At 34.4% G+C, this 25,178-nt stretch overlaps 3 protein-coding genes across 3 annotated transcripts; 2 read left to right on the top strand and 1 right to left on the bottom strand.

Annotated features, from left to right (window-relative positions):
- The first annotated feature begins 12,408 nt into the window (after window positions 1-12,408).
- On the top strand, window positions 12,409-13,879 carry LOC105763782 (uncharacterized). Its single transcript, XM_012582132.2, has 3 exons — window positions 12,409-12,576; window positions 12,670-12,722; window positions 13,585-13,879. Exons 1-3 carry the CDS (start codon window positions 12,486-12,488, stop codon window positions 13,705-13,707), a joined length of 267 nt encoding a protein of 88 aa, XP_012437586.1. The 5' UTR covers window positions 12,409-12,485; the 3' UTR covers window positions 13,708-13,879.
- Window positions 13,880-15,389: 1,510 nt separating this feature from the next.
- On the top strand, window positions 15,390-20,705 carry LOC105763781 (putative disease resistance RPP13-like protein 1). The gene is made up of 2 exons (XM_052625366.1): window positions 15,390-19,912; window positions 19,999-20,705. Exon 1 carries the CDS (start codon window positions 15,674-15,676, stop codon window positions 19,853-19,855), a length of 4,182 nt encoding a protein of 1,393 aa, XP_052481326.1. The 5' UTR covers window positions 15,390-15,673; the 3' UTR covers window positions 19,856-19,912; window positions 19,999-20,705.
- A 214-nt stretch (window positions 20,706-20,919) lies between these two features.
- Window positions 20,920-24,110, bottom strand: LOC105763779 (serine carboxypeptidase-like 40). Its single transcript, XM_012582130.2, has 7 exons — window positions 23,711-24,110; window positions 22,851-22,958; window positions 22,493-22,767; window positions 22,137-22,406; window positions 21,598-21,809; window positions 21,377-21,482; window positions 20,920-21,260 (listed from the first exon to the last, which is right to left on the bottom strand). Exons 1-7 carry the CDS (start codon window positions 24,084-24,086, stop codon window positions 21,102-21,104), a joined length of 1,506 nt encoding a protein of 501 aa, XP_012437584.1. The 5' UTR covers window positions 24,087-24,110; the 3' UTR covers window positions 20,920-21,101.
- Between the last annotated feature and the right edge of the window lie 1,068 nt (window positions 24,111-25,178).

Below are 25,178 nucleotides of genomic sequence, written 5' to 3'. Positions count from 1 at the left end.
ATTTATATGAAATACATGGAAAAGGTGGTACATGATATATTGATATAATAAAATGAATGATATATGATTAAGAAGAAGCGGTAAGAGAATGATATGTATCACGATATGTACATATATGAATATTTTTATATGACGATACAAAGAATTTATATAAGTTGAGACAAGTAATAAACTCAAGTGTGACATGTTGAGAAAATCATCAATGTTGAATTTATATGAAATATGTTTAAATACATTAACAAGTGTTGTTGTTTGATGCTTAGGCAAGTGCCAAGCTATTGGTTAAATGGTAATATGTTTATTTATATGATGCATTTAAAGTGTAAGTACTCAAATGAAAATATGTTAGTGCTCATGAAAGAGTGGTAAGGTTTAAGTTCTGCAATTTCTTATGAAATTACTTATCATATGATTAATTAAAAAAAGGCTATGTTTAAATGCACTAGCTTGTAGCTATGGTTGAATGATATGTTTGTGACTGGTGTGTTATGCATATGGAATGAGTGTAGAAAGTAAAGAAATGCAAATGAAAATAAAGAAATTTGGAAGAGTTAAAATTTTTTAAAATCCTACTATGCTAGGAATAATATGTATAAGTGATACTGTGGATTTATTCACCTTGTGAGTTATTCACGAGTATTGCCGTGTATTCACGAGTATTGCCGTGTCAATATTGGATTATTCTTGATATGTATAAATTTCATATTTGAAATGAATTGATATGTTTAAAGTTTATACGAGCTTACTAAGCATTCATTGCTTACGTAGTTGTTGTCCTTTACTTTCCATATTATCGAAAGCTCAATCGGGTTGGAAGCTTGTCAGAGATATATCACACTATCCATCAGTTCTATCGGTACTTTAGGATGTTTTGATTTTGGTTATAATGACATGTATAGGTATTCTGGTTAATGTTGGCCTATATGTGTTTTGTTAAAATTAGTCACTTATTTGGCTTGTGTGTTGGCACATTTTGGTTTGATGCATATTTGCCTTATACGATTGATGTGTGATTTGGTTTATGATTGTATGGTAAAAGGGTAAAATGTTAGCTAAAAGTGCAATTATATACATGTGTTTTGGGATGTGATGAATTGATCAGGAATCAATACCTTAATATATATAATGTATAAATATATTTAAATATATTAGTATATAAAACACATTTTGGCACCAGATGGTATGTTTTGGTAGGTAAGTGACTTAGTTTGAAATAATACAAATTAGCTTGGTAAACCTTGAGTACAATTATGCATATACGTTAGTTGTACATATGAATATATTGAATACATGAACACACATGTTATAATTTGTCATCTGAGCTGCCTAAAGGAATATTGGTTGTATGTTAAGATATTATATATTTAAGACTTGATTTTTACTTGTTTTGGATGTCATAATATGGCTTGTTTGTATGTATGATGATAATTATAGGTACATGCCTTGCTGGGTGAGAAAAATGACTTATAAAATAGCCTATTTCTGTCTACACGGGCAGAGACACGGGTGTGTGTCTTAGCTATGTGTGACACACGGCCAGGTGACACGGCCGTGTGGCTTGACCGTGTGACCTAAGTCAGAGAGCTTCCAAGTTTGGACATGGGCTAGGACACGGCTGTGTGCCCCTATTTCGAATGCCTACACGGTCTGACCACACGGGCTTGTGTCCCCTGCACCTTGGAAAAATAATTTTTATGTTTTTCAAAAAATTCTCTGAGTACTCGGTTTAGTCTCAACTTATTTCTAATATGTATTTTGGGCCTCAAAGGCTCATATAAAGGACTTTATGATTGACTTCTGAATACTATATGATGTGGAATATTTTTTTAGTTGATTTGTAAATTCTGATAATGCTCCGTAACTCTATTTCGACGACAGATACGGGTTAGGGGTGTTACAACTTTGCTGGAAATCGTCACTCCATTTGAATCAGTCTTTCTTTTTTAGTAGCTTAATGAGTGGCGAAGCTATTATTGAGAAGCCCTTCATGAACCCTCTGTAATATCCTGCTAGTCCCAAAAAACTACAGGCTTCCGTGACATTCTTGGGTAGGTTCCATTCAAGAACTGCCCTTATCTTGGCGAGATCCACTTTAATTTTGCCTACTGAAATCACATGCGCTGGAAATTGCATTTCCTTAAGTTAGAATTCGCATTTGATAAACTTTGCGTACAATCGATGTTCTCGCAATATTCCCAAAACTATCCTCAGGTGCTCTTCATGATGAGACTCACTTTTGAAGTAGATCAATATGTCGTCGATACGAAAAGAAATTATGTGAAGGTCCCTTTATGATGCCTCTGGTATGGCAACAATTTTGCTAACCAGATTGGCAAGTCACAATACGAAAAGTAATGAAAGACCATGTGGTTATGATCCATGGCTTTGTATGAATTGGAACCATTTATGGTGTAACCTTCAGTAAGATAGAACTGGAATGGAAAAACATGATACATGAATGTGTATAAGACCATGTGTTTAAGACCCATGGTATGATATGATATGTCTGCATGTATTGTTCATGGTGAAGCCTTTGATAATGTGTAAATCGAAATGGCAGATTACGATATATGAAATTTTGTATAAGTTAATGAAGGAGAAAATCATGGTATCCTTTGTGAAGTCTGCCAGGACAATAAACATGAGGTTTTGTATGATGCCTTTATGGCACATTTTGTTTGGCCTTTGTGGCGTGATCTGTCATGTACGTCTCGTAAGTTGTATATATCCGTTTTTAAGGTAAAATATGGATAAATTCTGTTGATTGTGAAATAATGTATGGCTATGATAAGGTAGTGATATGCTCAAGGTTAAGGGTGGAGTAAGATCTGTAAAATAAATGAAAAAGTTTTGAAAAGAACTGTGTATCTATGTGTTAATAAAGGTATCTGTCATGATGGTATGATAATATTGGACATTGATATATTAGTAGCTATGTATGACGTAAGAAATGGACAATGTGGGTTTGATTGTGTTATGAAATGGTTGAATTAGAGTTATCTGGAATTTGTTTTGTCTGGGTTGTATAATGACTTCGTCGAAAATAGTGAGATTTATTTTCTAATTATAAATTCTAATTTCCAGAATAACAATTCTACCAGTTTCTATTGAAAAGAGATTTGTTTTCCCACTGAAAGTAATGTAATTAATTTTTGGTTATGTATTTGATTCGAATTCGTTCGAGCCTAAACTCGAAATAGTTCGTGGTACGAGACATATACTATTTGTTTTACTAGGTGCTACTATGGTTATATAATGGAGATGTTCATAGGAGAAAATTTAGCAAGGAGAATAAATGATAGTTATGATAACTCAAGTAAAGTTAGAAAGCTGGTAGAAGAATATGGCAATAGAATTCATTGGAACTTGTCTCTAATGACTAAAAAAGAAAAAGAACTTGATAGCTTTTGGTGCAAGATCATGGTGAAAGATAGTAACAGCCATATGATTTTCTATTGTGAAAGGTTTTATGCAAAGTCAGGCTTTTTTATAAAACTAACCCAAAAAAATTACATAATTACGTAAATGACTTATTTTTTTGATAAAATATGTAAATAATCTAAAATCTACAGTAAAAGTTGGTGGAGCCAAAGTGTTTGGCACCACTAACATGCCACGCCAGTAATCTCGATAAAAAAATTAATTTTTTGGTGGAGCCATGTAGAATGGCGTCACCTATATAAATATTAGGGAAATACTGCGATTTTTGAAAAAATGGCGGGGCATTAAACATTGTTTATTCAAACATTTTTTTTGAAAATTTATTTTTTTAAAATTGCTTATTATTTGTTTTATAATATTTTAAATGCATATTTTAAATGTTTTATAATATTTTTCTATTCAAACGTTTTCTTAATTTGTTTATTATTTGTTTTATAATATTTTAAATGTTTTATAATATTTGTTTATTCAAACATTTTTAATTATATTTAAATTTTTTTAAAATATTTTATACCACTTTATTACAAGTGTATTTTTTTTAAATGTGTTTTTTAATATAAAAATTTAAAATTTGATATTTTATTTTGGTGGAGCCATTCTTTATGGCTCCACCACTTGGTTCTCTAACATATATAGAATGGTGAAATTGTTGTGTTTAGTATGAGAGTTCAAAAGTTCTATTGAAGATGAATAACGAGGTGTTTTTGGTGTACGTTCTTTTTTATGGTGAAATTGTAGAAAGTGATGCTGGTTGTGCATTTCAAGGTCGGCAAAGAGTAGGGTTGCAATTCAAAAAAATGTGAAGCTGGCAGAAATGAAAAGTAAGATCAGTGCGAAAATAACTATCCGTTGTGGAAGGGAAACGTTCAGATTATTTTACAAGTTTCCAATCTCTACAGATCAGTTGAAATTTTACGAGACGCAACTGTTAAATGATAACTTGGGCACTATGATGGAAATATGGTGGTCGACTAGGAGTGAAAGCCCTCAACCAATTGAGTTATTTGCCGAGTTAGCGGACTTAGAGCTTATTGAGAATGTTAGTCCAATAAGTAAACATCGTGGATTTGACTTTGATCTTAATGTCGGATGGACAGACCGGTTAGAATGTAGAGGGACATCACAGATACCCGAAAATCCAAATTATGGTGGGAGTTAGTATAACAACCCTACCCCTAGTCCCCGTCTACAAATACATTCAGAGGTGTTAATAAGCCCAGAGGTAGACGCCGGAGAAAGGACCAATAATGGTAAAGATTCTGATTAGGACGTTGAAGATTTTAGTGACCCCGATGTTGATGAGGTTCCAGACGATATCGACGATGAAGGCCCGAAGTAGATTGAAGATGCTCACGGCCCTTCATTCAGTAACCCGAATCGTGGCATTATTTTACGAAATGAGCCTAGGGGCGACATGTTGAACGTAGATCCAAATACAACGCATGTATCCAAGTTCCCTGAGTACGTTGATATAGTACATGCTCATAGATTGACGTCAAATTTGCAGTTGGAAGAGTTCGCAGTTGGGCAACGGTTTGGGAACAAGGCAGACTGTGTGTTTACCATCAAACAGTACAACATAAAGTTGTCAATTGATTATAAGTTTTCCAAGTCTACACCAACATTATATGTTGGGGAATGTTCAAGAGTCGACGATAGGTGTGGCTGGCGAGTTTGGGCTGTATTTATACAAAGGACTCAATAGTGGCAAATACGAAAATTAAAAGGGCGTTATACATGTACTATTGCATGTATGTCTCAAGACCACCGGAAATTAAATGTCAAAAGTATTTGCAACAATCATTCATGTGTTGACATTAATTGTGAAATGCAAGCTCGATTCCAATATAGAGTGTCGTACAGGAAAGCATGGTGGGCGAAATAAATGGTCATTCTGGGATGAGTCATGCAATGAACTTCAGGGTTAGATATCAATGATTGTGGAGTACATCCTAGGAACTGTCGTGGGCTTGCAAACATTGCCTTATAGAGGCCTGAATGGACAATTGGAATTGGGGAGAAGAGTTTTCCGTCGATTGTTCTGGACCTTCGATCCATAGTTAGGGAATTCTCCCATTGCAAACCGCTAGTGCGGGTTGATGCCATGTGGCTTTATGGAAAATACACGCAGATAATTCTGATTGCAGTTGCACAAGACGGTAATGAAAATGTACTACAGATCGCTTTCGCCATCGTGGAGTCGGATAACTCCGAATCGTGGGCATATTTCATTCAGAACTTGCGAAGGCATGTTGTTAGGCAAGACAACATTTGCATTATCTTTGACAGATCGAAGGGCCTTGTTGCTAAGATTCGGTAATCTGAGGTTCCGTGGAGGTTCGTCAACTATATTTATCACATCACTGTCAACTTCCGCAATGAGTACAAGAACAAAAACTGACGCAAAAAAATCGTGAAAATGGGTAAAAATATCATATTTAAATTTGTATTTTTAAATATTTCGAGTCAATTTCCTGATTGGGATGGTAACGTGTTTTATTGGAATACATATGTAGGATATGAGCTGGAAGCACACCGATTCAGACATAAGTTGGCGAGGTTAGAGAATGATATGGCAGGGTCCAAACCTTCTCTCAGACAATGGTTGGGTAGCATGGAGCCATGACAATGGGCTCAATCTTTTGACGAGGGGTACCGATACAGTCATATGACTACCAACCTCGTTGAGACCGTTAACCCCGTCTTGAGGTGTATATATCACTTGCCAATTTCAGTGGTTTTTTCAGCCACATTTTACAGGCCGACAACCTTAATGCCAAAAATGGGGTTGAAACAAGCAAAACAGTTAGAGGCAGGACACATACACGTCGAAGATATCAAGGATGCCTTGAAAGAGAATGCTCAAAGGGTCAGGTCGATGAATACAGAACTATATTCCCAAAACTTGAAAACTTTTAGAGTGATAGAGTACATCGATCGTCAGTCAGGGATCCCTCCACGGTCCTACGGAGTTGATCTCGAAAACAAGCGGTGTGAGTGCGGATATTCCAAACACTACGTTACCCGTGTGCGCATGTGGTTACAGCATGTGCTATCTACAATTTGAATGTCAAGCAGTATATTGACGATGTGTACATGTCTGAACGTATATTGCATATTTGGGGTAGCGAGTTCCTCGTATTAAGGGATATATCGACATGAGAAATGCAACCGCTTGTGTTCGAGATGTTTCAATGCTCGGTGCAGAATACGACATCCACAAGAACTGCACAATATAACATAATGAGTCAAGTCACATCACATACTGCAAGTGGATAATTTAAATCAACGTTACTTAAACCATATTAATATATATTACTTTCTCTCCGGCGGACCTCTCTATCATTTGGCGGTAAATGATTAATTTCTAGCTCGCACCAATTCCTGGAGACATGGCCCATCTGAAATCGAAACAAACACGTTAGCACTTAAAATTGGGAAAATATTATCCATACTTATGATTCGTTAAATGTTAAGTATAATTTTGTTTTTACCTATTTATAAGTGGTCATAAATATGGTTGGTGCCTAATAGCCGCTAGAAATGGCATCCTATATAGAGCCCAGGACTGCAGTAGACCCAAACAACCAGCCATGTTACTAGCCCCATGTTTTGTTGCTCGGCAAAGCTCACGGTACAATATGACCAACATTGATGATCCCCAGGATGAGAGAAATCCTCTAATAGAGGCGAGTACTTTAAGTAGACCCTATTAAATGTGTTGTCCGGCATAAGTACCCCCCGATCAGTTGCATAATATAGGCTGAAGCAGCACACATCACCTCGTGCTCAGTGGCGGTGCTTGATAACTCCTTAAAATTTGCTTTCAACCATGCCAATGTCAAGCATGTGAAATTTTGTTCCCCGTCACTAGGGGACCGTCCAAGCAATCTGTGTCATAGTACTGAAGGTTCCAACACTTTACTTCGGCCCGTGATCACAGCACCGTCAACTCGTAAACTAAGTTGCATAGCGACGTCTTCCAATGTAATTGTGCACTCGCCGCACGGCATAATAAAGATGTGGGTCTCCGTACACCACCGCTCAACCAAGGTGGATATTAAGTTCGCCCTCAGGTCAAACCTTCAGATCAATGCGACATCCCCAAATCTCGTCAATAGTAAGTATGGCATGATCCGCTCGTCCGAATCGTACTTTGGAAAATGAAACCGCGACCTCAAAACCCGATACCCATCCTGTATGGTAAAATTTTTATAAAAATATGATAAATCAATTATCTATATAATTTAAACATAAAATTATATATTGAAGAGTAAAATTTAAAGCTTGAGAAAACAAAAACATTACACTTATATTATACCAACGTAACCATTACGAGTATTTTTTATTTAAGTTAAATTAAATGAGTAATAAAATATTAATAATAGAATGAATATTTGTCATAAATATTAATAATAACACGTAGATATCAAATGTGATTTCCAAATCTCTTTGAAGTTTAAGTATCATTAATTCTCTTTCATTATTATGTCCTAATCATAGTTAAGCATTAAAACAAAAGGCAACCATATAACTACAATAAGTACATCAAATAGAAAAAAAATGTCCTTAAAAACGTAAGTGGTATGGGTAAATATAAAAATAAAAAAAGACTTATTTTATTGAATCAATATCTATAATAATACATGGAGTTTTACATATAATATAAACCGGGCATATTCAAACTCGAAAATTTATCTTACATACAAGAACTTTTATAAAAATATATTCATTCGTTAAAGATAAATTTTATCGTAACTCTAATTATTTGAGCTTGATTCAATCTGATTTGAACACTTATAATATGATATATAGATTAATTGAAGCCAAATTAATATATATTCCTAGTTTCCTCATGTGAATGCAATTTTTAATTTTTATTTAGGTGGGGTCAAATTAATGGAAGACAAATGTAACTTTTTGTACCCCACAAATGGTACCAAGCACAAAAACAATGCCAAATTAAGGAGAAAGGTCGTCATATTAAAAAAATTAAAATATAAATTTATGAATGTGTCATAAATTACAAATTTTATTATTAACACGAAGAGATAAGTTTCATGCAAAAAAAAGTTAAAAAGGGTTAATAACAACCAAATAGAGATCAGTTTCATGTAATCAAAACACGTTGAGTAAAGTAGCGCGGGTAAGAAAAAACGAGAAACTAAAAAGAAACTTTTTTTATTTAATTTATAATTAATTTTACTGTTTCGTTGATCGTCAATGAAGTGTGATCTGTATTTACTCGAAAAGACATTTTGATATATGCAAAATTTTTTTTAAAAATCACATAAATTAAATATAATTAATTATTATATTACAGTAACTATAAAATACAAAATATAAACTATAAATACCTTACGAGTTTTTTTTTCTCTTTCTTCCTTCTCTTCTACAAAATACAAAATATTTGAAGGAGACCAAAACTCCCTTCTTAAATAGAGATGTTGGTTGTTCTTCTCCTCTTCTATTTCTTTTCCTTTTAAAACTAACAATTATAAACATTATAAACCTATTGACCAGTCACATTGTTGATGTCACTGACACAATATGACCAATCATGATATATATTTTAATTCTTTAATATATATATTTAAAAAAGTTATAGTTTTTTAACAAGTAAATCCTTTTTAAAAGTTTTTAATCAATTCAACTTTCACTTTTTTTCCTTTTTATTTTTATTTTTGATCCTCCGTTTTTATTTCTATTAAAAATGTCCCTTTAATTTTCTTGATTTCATATTACATAAATTATTTACATGAAAATTATATTTCACAAAATAACTATCAATTTACATTATTCAAAAATATATTCTATAAAATATGATTTTACATTTCAAACATTCTAAATAGTTTCACTTAACTTACAATATATCATTTTACAACACGAACAATTTTCTCAATACTAAAATAAATAAATGATTTTTTCAAGACTGACAATATTGTGTCTTACAAACAAAACATAATTAAACATTTTTGTTCAAAACTGACATCATTCTATCTTACAAATTGAAAAATAAATTGTTTAACCATAACAAAAGCGACTTTCTCGATGTTATTAAATTGTAGCTTGAATGTTGCCGATATTGATTATCTCACCCATGCGCTTCGATTTGTGATTCCTTTTAACCTTCAAACATCCCATTGACCTAGGGAATCCCAAATAATCCACACGTTGTTTGTATAACCAATTTGAACCCGTTACCAAATAAATAATTGGCATCCGAAAATAACTATTAAATTTACCGGTGTCAAAGCTCCACCGGATTATCGTTAAACAAAACATACCTTCAAATTAAAAAAAAAACACAAATACATAAAAAAAACTTATCATATCTCTCCCATTCATCCTTTGACAAAGTATACTTTCGACTCAGATTCATGTGTCATTGAGAGACTTATATATACAAATTTAGTCACGCCAAATAGAATGGCTCCACCAAATAAAATATTATTTTTAAAAATTTTAAATATAAAAAAATAAATTAAAAAAGAACGCATTGGTGTCGCCATTTAAAATGGCTCCACCAAAAAAAATACATAAAATATTATAAAACAAATAATAAAAAAATAAAGAAAAACAAATAAAAAATAGAAAAATGACAAAAGGTAGCAGAGGCATTGGAATTTGGTGGCGCCAAATTATTTGGCTCTACTAGAAAAAGGAATATTTGTTTAAAACTCCCCATTTTTTCATCCTATTCATCCTCTAACAAAGTATAAGTATTTTTTTTTCAACTCAGATTCATGTGTCATTGAGAGGCTTATATATATAAATTTGGTCATGCCAAATAGAATGGCTCTACCAAATAAAATATTATATTTTAAAAATTTTAAATATAAAAAATAAATTAAAAAATATATTGGTGGTGCCATTTAGAATGGCTCCACCCAAAAAAAAAATACATAAAATATTATAAAAAAATAATAAACAAATAAAGAAAAACAAATAAAAAACAGAAAAAGGACAAAGGTAGCAGAGGTGTTGGAATCTGGTGGCGCCAAAGTATTTGGCTCCACCAGAAAAAGGAAAATTTGTTTAAAGCCCCCCTTTTCATCACATTCATCCTCTAACAAAGTAAAGTAAATTTTTCTCTTTCAACTTAGATTCATGTGTCATTGAGAGGCTTATATATATAAATTTGGTCACGCCAAATAGAATGGCTCCACCAAATAAAATATTATTTTTTAAAAATTTTAAATATAAAAAATAAATTTAAAAAAACGTATTGGTGACGCCATTTAGAATGGATCCACCTAAAAAGTATACATAAAACATTATAAAACAAATAATAAACAAATAAAGAAAAACAAATAAAAAAACAGAAAAAAGACAAAAGATAACAGAGGGGTTGGAATCTGGTGGCGGCAAATTATTTAGCTCCACCAGAAAAAGAAAAATTATACTAGAAAATATTTAAAATATTATAAAACAAATAATAAACACTTTAAAATAAATAAAATTTTAAAAAAAGTTTGAATAAACAAAGATTATAAAACATTTAAAATATAAATTTAAAATATTATAAAACAAATAAAAAACAATTTTAAAAAACAAATAATAAACAAATAAAGAAAAACAAATAAAAAACAAAAAAAGGACAAAAGGTAGCAGAGGCGTTGGAACCTGCACCAAATTATTTAACTCCACCAGAAAAAGAAAAATTTGTTTAAAGCTCCCTCCATGTTTTCAAAAATTACAATATTTTCCTAATATTTATACAGGTGGCGCCATTTTACATGGCTCCACCAAAAAATTGATTTTTTTTTCGATTGCTGATGTGGCATGTTAGTGGCGCCAAACACTTTGGCTCCACCAACTTATACTGTAAACTTTAAGTTATTTACATATTTTAACAAAAATAGGTCATTTACGTAATTAATTAATTTTTTGAGTTAATTTTATAAAAAAACCTGCAAAGTCACATCTCCAATCAAGGGTTCTTATCTGAGATTGATTCTCATGTATATGTGGGACGAAAGAGTTAACAAATGATGTCTCCTGAACATAGGTAAGAATAGATCAATATTATCTTAGGAAGTTCTAAAGTGAATTGGAAGCTCATTTCAGGCACAAACAACATAAGAAATCTAGCACAATATAAGGAGATGGATAATGCAAAGGGAAGACTCAATCAAGATCTAAGAGAAATGTATAGCTATGACAAAAAAAGTGTGGATATTGACATTTTATTCAATTGAGTTTGACATTTTTCTAACTTGATCTTTTGATTTGATTTGTCAGATAAGATAAAATTTAATATAAAATCTAAAAAAATTCCTTATAGTATATTATATGAAAAAAATATTTTAAGACGTTATAAATAATATTTTTTATTTCAAAATTGAATTGGATAATAAATATTGAGAATGGATCAAAAGTTTAATAGAATTGAAGTTGTGGTAGTAATGATAAATACTTGCACATGCCATCGAGTCCAAATACAAAAGTGCAAGTTAGAAAGATAGAATAAGCAATCTCTTGCTTGATATTAGAGGTAGTTGAAGATGACATCACTAGCGAATGAGGTCAACTTGTTGCAAACCAAGTAACGCGGTTCCAACAGAGGGTTTCACTCCAAAAGAGTTTAAGCATTGTCATCACATGGTGGAGTGAAACAATACCAATATATCAACATTTTGAATTGTTAGATTGATCATTTAGTCCGTAATTTTACGCAGATGGATGTTATTTCAATTCGAGATTGATTTTATCTCAACGTTAGTAAGACTTACTAGAAACTATTTAGATGTTCTTGGAAAATAATTAATTTGAAAAAGAAACCCCTTAAATTTTTTAGAAGATTATTTCAATTGGATGTTAATGGGGAAAATTTTAGCATGAGCTCCAAACTTATATAATCTTTTTAAATAGGAGAAGCCACTAGGCCCAAAAGGGGGTGGTTTGAGGCTATATAAAATGGGTCAATGGGCCTTTCCACTCCAAATGACAAAACCTCAACCTTAAGACGCACCCGCTTAAGAGAAAAAAACAACCTGTCCACCCAAAACCCTAACAATCAAGTGAGGTAGAGAGGGAGAAAGATGACGCAGAAAGGAAATCTGTTCAAGGGGCAAAAAAAGCAGAAAACAATCCCTCCCAATCGCCATGGAAAAGTTCCTCACATTCGCAAAGGTTTCTTGTTTACTTATATAACACTCTTAGCTTTTGTTTTTAAAATGTTTCGGTTCTATATATTTTTTTAAAAAAAAAATCCATTCTTTGCAGGTAAGAGAGTGGTCAAACCATCGAAGATGACAAAAGAGATGGACGCTGATCGAGTAAAGATTCAATTGCCTCTCTTTCCTTGCTCATTTTCTTTGAATCTATTGCTTGTTTCTGTTGTTTTGCAGTTTTATGAGCTGTTTGATTAAATTTAATTGAGATTGAATTAGTAGTTGCTTATAGTGCTTTTGTTTAGTCGTCGAGGTTCAATTTGCTAGCTGAGATTTATTTTGTTTTGCTGATTTTAGGTGCATCAGGTCACAATTATTAAATATTAGCAACGATTTTGTGGTTAAATTACCAATCCTATGGCACTCTGGATCAAATTCACTTGTATTAAAGAAAAACTGTGAGCTTGAATTCACCTTGATCTCTCACTTGTTCACTGTGTTTTGGTTCCGTAGTAGTAAAACTGTTGGCCACTGGAATTGGAAGGTTTTGACAACTATTTGCTTACTTCAGCTTATCTATGGGGCCTTATAATTGTTTCATTTTGATGCTGGATCTACCCACTGTATCACATAAAATCTTTTTAATTTCGCTATCTACATGTGTAGTTCTTTATCTCGCTTGCTTGACTGAGTGTCCGGTTCTGTGCATACATGTAGGTTTGTTATTTAGTCTTTGACTTATGCTGAGCTTAGCCTAAATAGAATATAAGCTGGAGTTTGTTACCAGTATTTGTGTTAGTTGAAGATTTTAAGAATTTAAAGAGTATATGGGGGTCATTTGAGCTATATTTCTTTTTTCCAATGGAAAACTGGCATTGCACATCATAATTATTGATTCATGAAGCTACATGCAGAGATATATTTTCTTTTCTTTCCACCGGATATACGTGTATTTCTTGGCACTGTGAATAACAGTGACAGAGTTTGCTAACAGTAACAGAGTCTCTTCTTTACTTGATGAGAGCAGGAGTTGACCAAGTTCATAAATCACTGCAATGAGATAAAAGCAGCCACCGTTGCTAACAAGGATGGAGGCCAACTAAGTATTGTGAAGCCACCTCCAGAATCTTCTGGTAATGTGAAGGAATAGTAATGATGCTTTGTCAAATAGGGCTCCAAGTTCTAACCCAAGAACCTTCAGCATGGATTAGAGGAGATTTTTTCCCCAAGTAATGCAACCTAAACCAGCCTTTTTGTTTGAAGATCAATTCTGTTGTGAAATGTGTTTTTGATAAAATATAGTGTTTATCTTTTTGCGCTTCCATGGATAGATATGCTACTAGTTACTATGGATATTTAACTAAAATGCTTGGGTATAATAACTCAATTGAGGATAATAATGAAAGGGAAGTCAACATGTTCAGCTAACCAAGAAGCTAGCAGGCTAGGTCGAGAAATGGGAATGAAGGTGGTATCTTAGGACCAGTTTAGCATTGCTTCTCAGAAGTACTTTTGGGTCAAAATGCACTTTTGTGTAAAAGTTAAAATTTTCTGCTTCTGCATTTGGTAAAAAAAAAGTGTTTTTGCAAAGCATTATTTTGTCCCGAAAGTACTTCTAAAAAGTTCAAAAACATTTTGTTTAGTAAAGTATTTATCTCAAAAGCGCTTTTTATCCCAAAAGTTCATCTGGGAGCAATATAAACCACTATTATTACAGGATTTACAATTAAGCTCAATAATAACGCCTCAGTTTTATTTAAGCCTTAAATTTGAAATCATAATTAGAGGAAAATACTGGTATTCAGAACTAGAATATGAATTTAGATTTATATGGAAGTTAAAATGAGGGTTAATATGATTTTGACTTTTGAATTTGGTAATTAAGTTCACTTTGGTAGTTGTATGTTTTATTGGTCTATTTTGGTATTTGAATTTAACAATTAAGTTTATTTTGATCTATGAACTTAAAAATTAATAAATTTTAAGTGATAATATAGTACAATTTTAAAGTGTTACATTTAATGTTTTAATAATCGATCGGTTGAATAAATCAAACTATTAATTTTTATTTGACTAGTTTAATTAATTCAATCATCAAACTAACAATAATTAAATTAATTGTTTTAAAATCATAAAAATCTAAAAATAATTTTTTACTAAATTTGTTCAATTATTGATTTTTGTCTTTATTTTCAATTTTACCAATTTCAAATAAATTTTAAGACAATTAGTTCAATCTTTTGTTTGGACTTTTATATCGATCAATTCTTGGTTCACTCGATTCGGTTTTATATTATCAAATTTCGATCAATTCAAATTCAAATATCAAAATAGACCTAGTTATAAGTCTCAATCTAAAGATCAAAATAAATAATAAAAAGAAAGTACAGATATCGAAGTTTTGAAATAAAAAATTATATTTTCTAACAGTTAAAAACTATATTATCTTTAAACAATAATACACGAATTTAGTTATTTTTGGTACAACTTGTGATTTGGACTCAACCAAAAGGTTAAAATGCGTAAATTTATTAAAGTATGTATAAAATAAATTGCTCATAATATCATAGACAAAAGACACCAATAACATTAAGGAGATGATGTCGGTGGTGCACTAATTATTATTTAGACAAAAGACACCAACAAGAAGATGATGTCGGTGGTGGACTAATTATTATTTAGTCTTTTTTTTTTTCATTTATTTTGAAGAATTTTTATTTTTTACAATGATTTTTATTCATTTTTTAATTATACTATTTTTATTTTATTTTATGAAAGAATATTACAAAACATATGGGTTAAATAATAACCAAAGATAATATCAATGTCAGTATTTTTGTTGGACTGTCCGAGTGTGTTTTCTATTTCCTTTCCTTGACATATTTCAACTCAGGTTGGGGTTTTAACTATTATTCCAAGTATTTGGTTGGACGCCAAAGGCAACTGGACTCTGCACAGTGCACATCTCATCCCTACTCTCTAGTGATCATCACTTGATGTTGTCTGAAGAGTGCATGACTTGATACTTGATGATGATGATGATGATGATGATGATGATGATATTCAAGACAAAGGAAGCTTAAGATAATCCTCTTCCATTTCTCGGTTTCACTCAGATGGAAGTTATTGTGTCTGGTGTTGCTGATGCTCTGCTCTCTGCTTGCTTCCGCTCCCTCTGTGAAACTCTGTTGTCCCCCGACTTCCATAAATTCTCACGGGAGGAGCAACTTGTAGCCGAATTGAATAAGTGGCAGAATTTGCTGCTTAAACTGAACGCCTCGCTTGAGGATGCCGAAGAAAAGCAAATCACAACTCGATCTGTCAAACTTTGGCTCGGGGACTTACAGGATGTTGCCTTTGATGCCGAAGATGTTGTTGACGAACTTGCCACCGAGGCTTTGCGGCGGAAACAAATGAAGCACACTCTGTCTTCACCAAGCACCACTAAGGTATGGAACTTCTTTCCATCTTGTTTCCGTGCTATCAATCCACATGCTATTAAGTTTGATGGGAAGATGAAGTCCCGAATACAAGAAATTACTGCAAAGTTTGATGAGTTAGTGGCACGAAAGAATGATTTCAGTTTAGAAGAGATTGGTAGAGGGAGGTCTGAGAAAGTATTTCAGAGTTGCACCACTTCTCTTGTTGACGAGTCTCGTGTTTATGGTAGGAAAAGTGATAAAGATGCCATTGTAAACTTGTTGATAGATGGCAGAGAGATGAATAAAGGTGATATTGGTGTGGTTTCCATTGTAGGTATGGGAGGAGTAGGTAAAACTACTCTTGCTCAGTTAGTTTATAAGGACGTGAGAATTAAGACTTCATTTGAGTTGAGAGCTTGGGTTTGTGTCTCTGAGGAATTTGATTTGCTGAGGGTGACAAAGACCTTGCTTCATGCTATTGCTTCTGATATTGGCGAGTTAAGGGATTTAAATTCACTTCAAGAGCAGCTAGAGAAGAAGCTGCTGGGAAGAACGTTTTTGATCATTTTAGATGACATGTGGAATGAGAATTATGAACTTTGGGATATTCTATGCAGACCCTTTGCAGCAGGGGCTGCTGGAAGTAAAATACTGGTCACAACTCGGAATGAACCAGTTGCAGCAGTTGTAGCTAACTGCAGGGGATACGCTTTGAAGGAACTGTCGTATGATGATTGTCTCTCAATATTAACTTCTCATGCTTTAGGAGCCAAAAATTTCGATGAATACCCGAATTTAAGATTGGTTGGCGAACAAATAGTGAAGAGATGCAAAGGGTTGCCACTTGTAGCTAAGGCCTTGGGAGGTCTGCTTCGCACTAAAGTTAATGAGGGTGAATGGAAGGACATATTGATGAGCAAGATATGGGATTTGCCTGAAGAAAAAATTGACATAATGCCAGCTTTGAGGCTAAGCTATCTTCATCTTCCTTCCCATTTGAAACGATGCTTTGTTTATTGCGCTATATTTCCAAAGGACTATGAATTTGACAAGGATGAGCTGGTTCAATTGTGGGTGGCGGAGGGTTTCTTACAACAACCTAAAGGAGGGACACAAATGGAGGATTTAGGTTTGAAATGTTTTAATGAGTTACTCTCGCGATCATTTTTCCAGCAGTCAAACAGCAGCCAAACACGATTTGTGATGCATGACCTCATAAATGATTTAGCTAAATCTGTTTCTAGAGAAATATGCTTTAATTTTGAGGATATGGATATGCTTAAGAGTGATGAGTTATGCAGAGCTGTTGAAAAGTTTCGCTATTTAGCCTTCACTCGTGAACAGTACGACATCACAAAAAGATTTGAAGTCCTTTGTCGAATGAAGAAATTAAGAACGTTGATTGCATTACCAACTTGTATGCCTACTTGGGCTGCATGTTGCTATTTAAGTGGTGATGTCTTGCAGAATATGCTGCATAGGTTGAGATGCTTAAGAGTGCTATCCTTGAGTGGTTATTCCATCACTGAGCTACCCCATTCCATTGGTGATTTCAAGCAATTGCGCTACCTGAATTTGTCTCGCAGTAGAATTAAACAGTTACCTCAATCTGTGGGTTTTCTTCTCAACTTGCAAACCTTGAAATTGCAAGGGTGCGAGGAACTTACCAAGTTGCCACCGGTTATCCAAAATCTGGTGAGACTTCATGTTCTTGATCTTACCGGTACTAGTAATTTACAGGAGATGCCATTTAAGGTTGGAAATTTGAAGAATCTTCAGATTTTGTCCAAATTAATTGTAGACAAGGGCATTGGATCTGCTGTTAGTGAATTGAGGGGCTTGTTACATCTACGGGGGGAGCTCTCCATTTTGGGGTTGGAAAATGTTACAGATTTCCAAGATGTTAGCAATGCATATCTCAAGGACAAGGATGGTTTAACTGAGTTGAATTTGCAATGGAGCGATGAGTCCCTTAACTCCCAAAATGAGGAAGGTCAAATGCACGTTCTTGAAAGGCTGCTACCTCATAAAAATCTGGAGAAGCTGAGAATTCGGTTCTATGGTGGTAGAATGTTCCCTTCTTGGTTGGGTGATCCTTCATCGACTAACATAGCATTCTTAGAACTCTATAACTGCAGAAGGAGCACATCACTTCCATCACTTGGGAGACTGCCCTCACTAAAAAAATTGTCCATAATTGGAATGTATAGATTGCAGAAGGTGGATGCTATGTTTTATGGACATGGTTCCCCATGTATTAAGCCTTTTCCATCACTGGAATTTCTACGGTTTAAGGATATGTTGGAATGGATATACTGGTCTTCTCCTAGTCAAGCTAATGAAGCCTTGGAAGAATTTCCTTGTCTCCGTGAGCTGGTGGTAGAGAATTGTCCCAACTTGGGTGGAATGTTACCTCCTCGTTTTCTTTCTCTTGTGAAACTTGTAATTAAGCGTTGCCCAAATTTAAAAGCTTCACCGATGAATTCCCCGTCTCTTAATGAGTTAAATGTGGAAGATTCCAATGAAGAGTTGCGGGGTAGCATTCTTCAGCATCCTCAAAACGGGGCTGTGCAGTTTCCAGGTTTCAGTTCCAACTGCATTGGATTAACATCATTATGGAAAAAGGGTGCTATTTTGTGGAATATTGCTGCTCTTGAGCGTCTGAAAATTAAGGGATGTTCACAGTTTGTGCCATTGGCTGAAAATGAGTGTGTCTTTACATCTCTTAAGGATTTGCAAATTGAGGCATGTCCAAATCTTGCATGCTTTCCCCAGACAGGTTTCCTTCCCAAGTTAAAACATCTTAAGCTCAAAGATTGTCGGGGTCTAAAGTCTCTGCCAAGTACAATTATGATACATAATTGTCCTCTCGAAGAATTGGAGATTGAAAGTTGTCCCGCTCTCACATGCTTTCCAAGTGGCAGGTTACCTACCACACTTAGACGTTTAAAAATCAGGTTCTGTCAAGCTCTAATTTCTCTACCAAAGGGACTGATGCAGACTGATAACAGCTCGAGCAGCATATCTCATCTTGAGAACTTGGAGATCATTGATTGCCCTTCTCTCATTTCATTTCCAAAAGGCAAATTTCCCAGCAGCCTTAAAATACTTAAGATATGGAAAATATTTCATTTGGAATCCCTTTCAGATTGGATGCTGCCCAAAAATTCATCGCTTGAGTTCATTAGTATCATTGATTGCACGACCATGGAAAGCATGCCTGAGTGCCTAAACAGTCTCACTCATCTGACGGAATTAAACTTACAAAGCTGTCCTGCTCTAAAATGCTTCCCAGAAATGGGCCTGCAACTTCCCAACCTCCGAAAATTTGAAGTCTGTGAGTGCAGTAGTCTCCGGTCCCTTCCTTCTCAGATGCTAAGGCTGACCTCTCTTCAATATCTAACAATTAGTGAGTGCCCTTGTCTTTTGTCCTTTCCAAAAGGTGGCTTGCCTTTGAACCTATTGGCTCTTGTGATCTGGAACTGTAAAAATCTTGAGCAGCCCATCTCAGAGTGGAACCTGCACAATCTAGTCTCTCTCAGGGATTTGACCATTGCTGGTGCACCAGATATGGTTTCCTTTCCAGATGAAATGCGTCCGCTTCCCACAAGTCTAATGTATATATATATATCAAGCCTTCATAATTTGCAATCTCTGTCTGAGGGGCTCCATAATCTGACCATGATTAAAGAGCTGGAAATCTGTGATTGTCCTAAGCTTCAACGGTTACCAAAGGCAGGCTTACCTGCAGAACTTGGAAGATTTTGTATCAGGGACTGTCAACTTCTAAAACAACGTTGTTTGAAGGATAAAGGGGCATATTGGCCTATGATAGCTCACATTCCTTGTCTGGAAATAGAAACTCCTGATGATTAATGGTTGGATGTTGTAGTTTGTATTTTTCATTTATAGAATTGCAACAATGTGTCTGCGGTAAGTTGATTTCTGATACAAGACTGTTGCTATCAACCTAAAGCTTTTCCTTTCAATGATGATGGACTTTCTCTCTTGGCATGCAGGTTGGAAGATTAAGAAGCTGATTGAATTAAATCTACAATCAAGAAGGTTGGTCCGTACTTTAAAGAACAAGTGTGGTGATGATGGAAAAAAGTGGTCGAGGGAGGTGAAAAATATGGTGGTTGGAATAATTTCAGAGAGAATTCCAAGGCTCAAAAGGTTCTAAATGAAGCTTCTATCTCCCATTTGTAATCTCACCAAAGAAAGTCACAAAAGAGAATTGAAAGTTGCAAGATTCTAGGTAAGCAGCTGTTTACTTGCTCATGAAGCTCGGAGTTCATCGTTTCTGAAGATCAGAAGGTTCATCCGTAGCTTTCCCATCTCTTTCTAGATTTGTGGAGTTATGCTTCGCATTTTCGACCAAACGGTGTCCGTGACTTCGCAACGAGAAGAAAGCCCTTGTCCTAATGACGCATGACGACGTGCACTTCAAAGAATTTCAGCTTATAAATAGGCCTTAGTTACTTTAGGTTTAACATAACAGAAATATTTAGATTGAGCGACGTGCACTTCAAGGAATTTCAGCTTATAATAGACCTTAGTTACTTTAGGTTTAACATACAGAAATATTTAGATTCAGAGAAAGGGATTTTGTTTTTTGGGCTTCGGGTTTTCATTTAATTTTCTCCTTTTTCGTACTCGTCTTTATTACAGTGAAATCTCTTTTTACCCGTAATTTATTCTCTTTTGATTAGTTTTTTCAAATAAACTGTGTGTTCAATATTTTCGATTCCATTTTATTTAAAAAGATATTGCCTGAGCTTACACATCTAGGCCTAGGCATAGGGTTTCACTGAAAACAGGCAGGCAAGGTCAACCTATAGATCAGCAAATGCTAAATTTTGGTAACCTGGCGAAAGCTGTTACCACTTTATGACCAAACATACGTGTATATGCATATTATAGCTGATGCAATCACCAAATTTTAAAATCCTTTTACTTTATCCTTAAAAAACGAGCATTTCCAGCTTTTAATAGTTGTTTGGTTAAGCCGAAAACTAATTGCTATTCATTGAATAATTAAGAAGGAAACAACAATGGGATATAATAAAGAAACTACTTTTCTTAAACCTAATCAAGAAACTAGACTAATGGGGAGAGGAAATCAGATATATCTTGACGTGTCTGGAAGAGGTGTGCCAGCAAGAAAGTGTTTGATCAGTGAAAGTGCCCTCTTTGGTTGGTAGCTTGGCACTTGGTGCCCCGCCCCTCTTACGGTAGCAAGTGTTAAATCTCCCTTGTATACCTGAGTGTACCCTCCAACCTGCCATATAAATAGCAGCAAAGACAAATGTTAATGACTTTGTAAAGGAATCAAGCTCACGTTAACAGGAACTAGAGCTGGTCTATGGCAAAACACAAGATTGTAAATTTTTTTACCTCTCCATCAAGGTACCAAGGATGCCACTTAGTTTTAATTGGAAGATTCATCTTCTGGATAGAGTACTTGGTTGAGGTTACTGGTATCCTTCCATCTATATCACCACTGCATTACATGCAACAAAATCAAAGACATACGTAATATAAGCCTATAATTGAATGTGTTAATTGCGGCATTCTGGTCAGTATCTGATTAGTGAAAATTGATCATCGATCATTACCTAAATATCCACACTCTCAGTCTGTTAGCCAGTAACTCCCGTAGAAGGGGAATGACTGTTGATGGGCTATCTCCCCATGTCGTGATGATGTTGCTGCAGGGTTCCCAACCATGGTCGAGTTTTGTTACATTGGCATGGATGGCCTCTTGCACATCAGCCCTGTTTAGATAAGCGTATACGTAATTGTCGCTGCATGGATCAAAATTCACCACCTAGACCAACCACGAAAAACTATTTCAGTTATACTACCTGTTGGCTAGATGTAGAAAAGCTTATAAATGCAAATACTGCACTAAAATTAGAAAGGAACCCCTCGGGCTTTTAGGACTAGCAGTTCAGGAATGATCATGTAGATGCATTTTCTATCAACTTTGACTTGTCCTTAACCCAAGCTTCTAAATGGTCTAAAAATAAAATTTTGAACTTGGCCGACATGGCCACATATGAACAATAGTTACTCAAAAACCTAGTGAGACTGACAGAAATTAGACTGCAAAAGCTTATTCCAACTGTTGTGTGGGTTGTTTTAGTCAACTTACAGAAGGCTCCTTGGGCTGGACTGTGAGGCTTGAATCGTGGCATAAGGGGGCGTAGATATTGTAAATATCAATGTTATAAGTATCCCTGTTAACCTCATCAGTGGCTGCATTGCATTCGGTACTGGACTCCGCGTCCATGTTATTCTCGGATTCAAGATTACAGTATTTTGAAATCCTGTACGCAGTTTCATCTGAAATGAGAGCATGACTCTTAAAGAAGTCATACATTCCTTTAACATCAGTTTCATCATTGATCACAGCATTCCCAATCTGAAATTCATGTTCAACACAATTAGGCTCGAATATAAAAAAAAGAAAAATTTGAAAGAGAAGGAAAAGGACAAGCAATGACATACTATGATCCCTTTGAGATTTATAAGGGTGGTGTTAGCCTTTTTGTTGTGTAGGAGAATGGTATGTGCAAGTTGAGGAACATAATGCCCCGCATAGCTTTCACCAGAGATATAAAAATCCCTTTCTTTGTATTCAGGAAACCTCTCCAACCAGTTTATCAAGAACACATAATTATCAACAACTGTTTTACTGTCACCACTTCTATCATAATCAGATGTTGTGTTGGAGTATGAAAATCCTACTCCAGCAGGCGACTCCAGAAACAAAACATTTGCAGCTGCATGCAATTATTAAGAAAATCAACTCTTTTTTCTTTTTCTTTTTAATGCCTGAAACTGAACTGCTAATAGAAGGTTATACCATGGTTCCATGAGTATCTATTTCTGTAAAGTGTTTTTCCATCGCTATGAACACGAAAGGGTCCAATCTCTTCCATTGCCCCGTAGGCTAGAGATGAACACCCGGGCCCTGATCACAATATATATAACAAATATATTCATATTAATCATCAAACTGCTCTTGTTTCATATAGAATAAAGTCAAACTGAAACCTTTTTTTCTTCTTTCTTTCTAAAATGCCAGAGTTTTGAAATCTAGTTTTAATTACAAGCAAAGTGCTTCAGAGCTGATGAACAACAGTAAAATCTAATAATTTAATCAGAACATGGCCATCACTTATTCTGCCAACTTGGGGTTCCATAAAAACTGTACTATCATAATAAAGAAAAAAAAAGACAACATATGGTAATAATATATATACATGTTGTCATGTCAACATCGATCCGTGTGATATGTTGTTAGAACACTCAACTTTTTATTTAATTCCACAATTGGTAAAACATGCATGCCGAGAAATCCTCCACAGGTACTGCAGTACACGGCCATCCCCGAAAAACTTGGTAGTTAACAGGCCAGGAAGATGTAGATATTACTTTTATAATAGGAACCATGCAATTTTTATTTTTATTTTTATTTTTATTTTCACATTCCATGATTAATTAATAGTAGCCTATGGTTATTAATAATTAGCTCCAACATAAGGAATGTGGCCTCATTATAGCAAGGAACTAAAGAGAGTGACAAAGAAAAAGGCAGGTAATTTGATTTAATGGAGACATAAAAATAAGATGTAGGAGAAGTTGATAACCAAAACACTAGATTAATTGAAGAAGAGATGATTGGGGGCTTTAAACAAAATAAAAAGACAATGCAGAGCCTACCTCCATTAAGCCAAAGAAGAAGAGGCAAAGACTCCTTAGACTGCTGGGCCTCAACGAAATAATAGTACAGTGCACGACCTGCTTTTTTATCAACTGTTACGTACCCACCGTACTGTGAAAATCGGACATGAGGTTGACCAGGCAACTTTGGAATTCTATCTTTCTCTTTCATTTCTTCTTGTCCATGAATCCTGCTCTTGTTTATGTGGTGAATTGCCTTGAAAGGACTCTTATTAAGAACATGACTTCCCTTCATTTTGATCTCGTAAAGATGGCCAAGAGCTTCTGTTTGCTTCTTCCCATGGCTTGGAGCTACCATACATGAAACAATGAGGAAGAAAGCAACAAGGACAACAACATAACATTTCTTCTCCATTGCTTACTTTCTGTTGGAAAGACAAGGACGGGGCTCTCATTTTTTCAGATCCAAAAGTGGGTATTTTTATATCATATCAAATGCCCAAGAATAATTGTTTTTAATGAATAAGATTTCAACAACCAGCAAGGTTTGAGGGTTTTTTTTTTTTCAAAGAAATAGTAATCTCATCCAAACTATGGCATGATGCTTAGGCAACAATACATACAATCATGTTATGCCATGTGAGGGTAATTACAAAATAAAATAAAATTTGGTCAATCGATCAATGAACATGGAAGAGCAGCATGATTGAGACTTGTTCACATGATTAAGTTGAATAAATGTGATCCATAATAAAAACTAATTAAATAATAATCTATTGGTAATTGCAATTCTAGTTAAGCACCCTCTACAAAAATTAATATAGGTTAATTTGGGTTACAATTTGTAGATATGATTTGCTTTATTTTATTTATTAATTAATTTACACAGTAAAAGGAAATAGAGAGAGAATTGTAGGTAGATGAAGAATATAATTATAAATGAGACAATGTAAATCAAAGCCGGCCATGCATATATATTCTTTTATTATAAAGTAATAGATGTTATACATTACAACTATAATAGTAATTAATTTTGATATTAACCTTGCTATTAAAATTCTTTTTCTCTTTGAACTATATGTGATGACCTGATGGTTAAGAGTGTTTATTGTTTCAGGTGTGTCTTGAATTCGAGTTACGATAATCGTATTTGTTGTTCGAAACTTTTACCTTATTATTATAATTCAACAAAAAAATATATATTCTGTAATGCCTAATTTTTACCCGGCCCCAAATAAATAAAATAAATACAGAGCCCGATTGCAAATAGGCCATAAGGGCCCAAAATGAAGTAAATAGAGGCCCAAAATTAGTCCCAGGCCCAAAGCAGTTTCAAAAACCCTAGGGTTTCTGGGGTAAGCCTTGCGCCGCAGCCGCCTCTCCCGTTCGCCTTCACCTGCAAGGAAACAAACAACAAAAGGAAAGAAAATCAAAGATTTGCAGATCAAACAGATTTTCTTTTGATTTTGGATTAGAATTTATTCTTATTTCGGCTATAAAAAGCCAT

This window comes from Gossypium raimondii, chromosome 12 (assembly GCF_025698545.1).
Source record: "Gossypium raimondii isolate GPD5lz chromosome 12, ASM2569854v1, whole genome shotgun sequence".
Classification (NCBI taxonomy): Eukaryota; Viridiplantae; Streptophyta; class Magnoliopsida; order Malvales; family Malvaceae; genus Gossypium; species Gossypium raimondii.
This window is presented reverse-complemented; position numbering and strand designations above follow the sequence as displayed.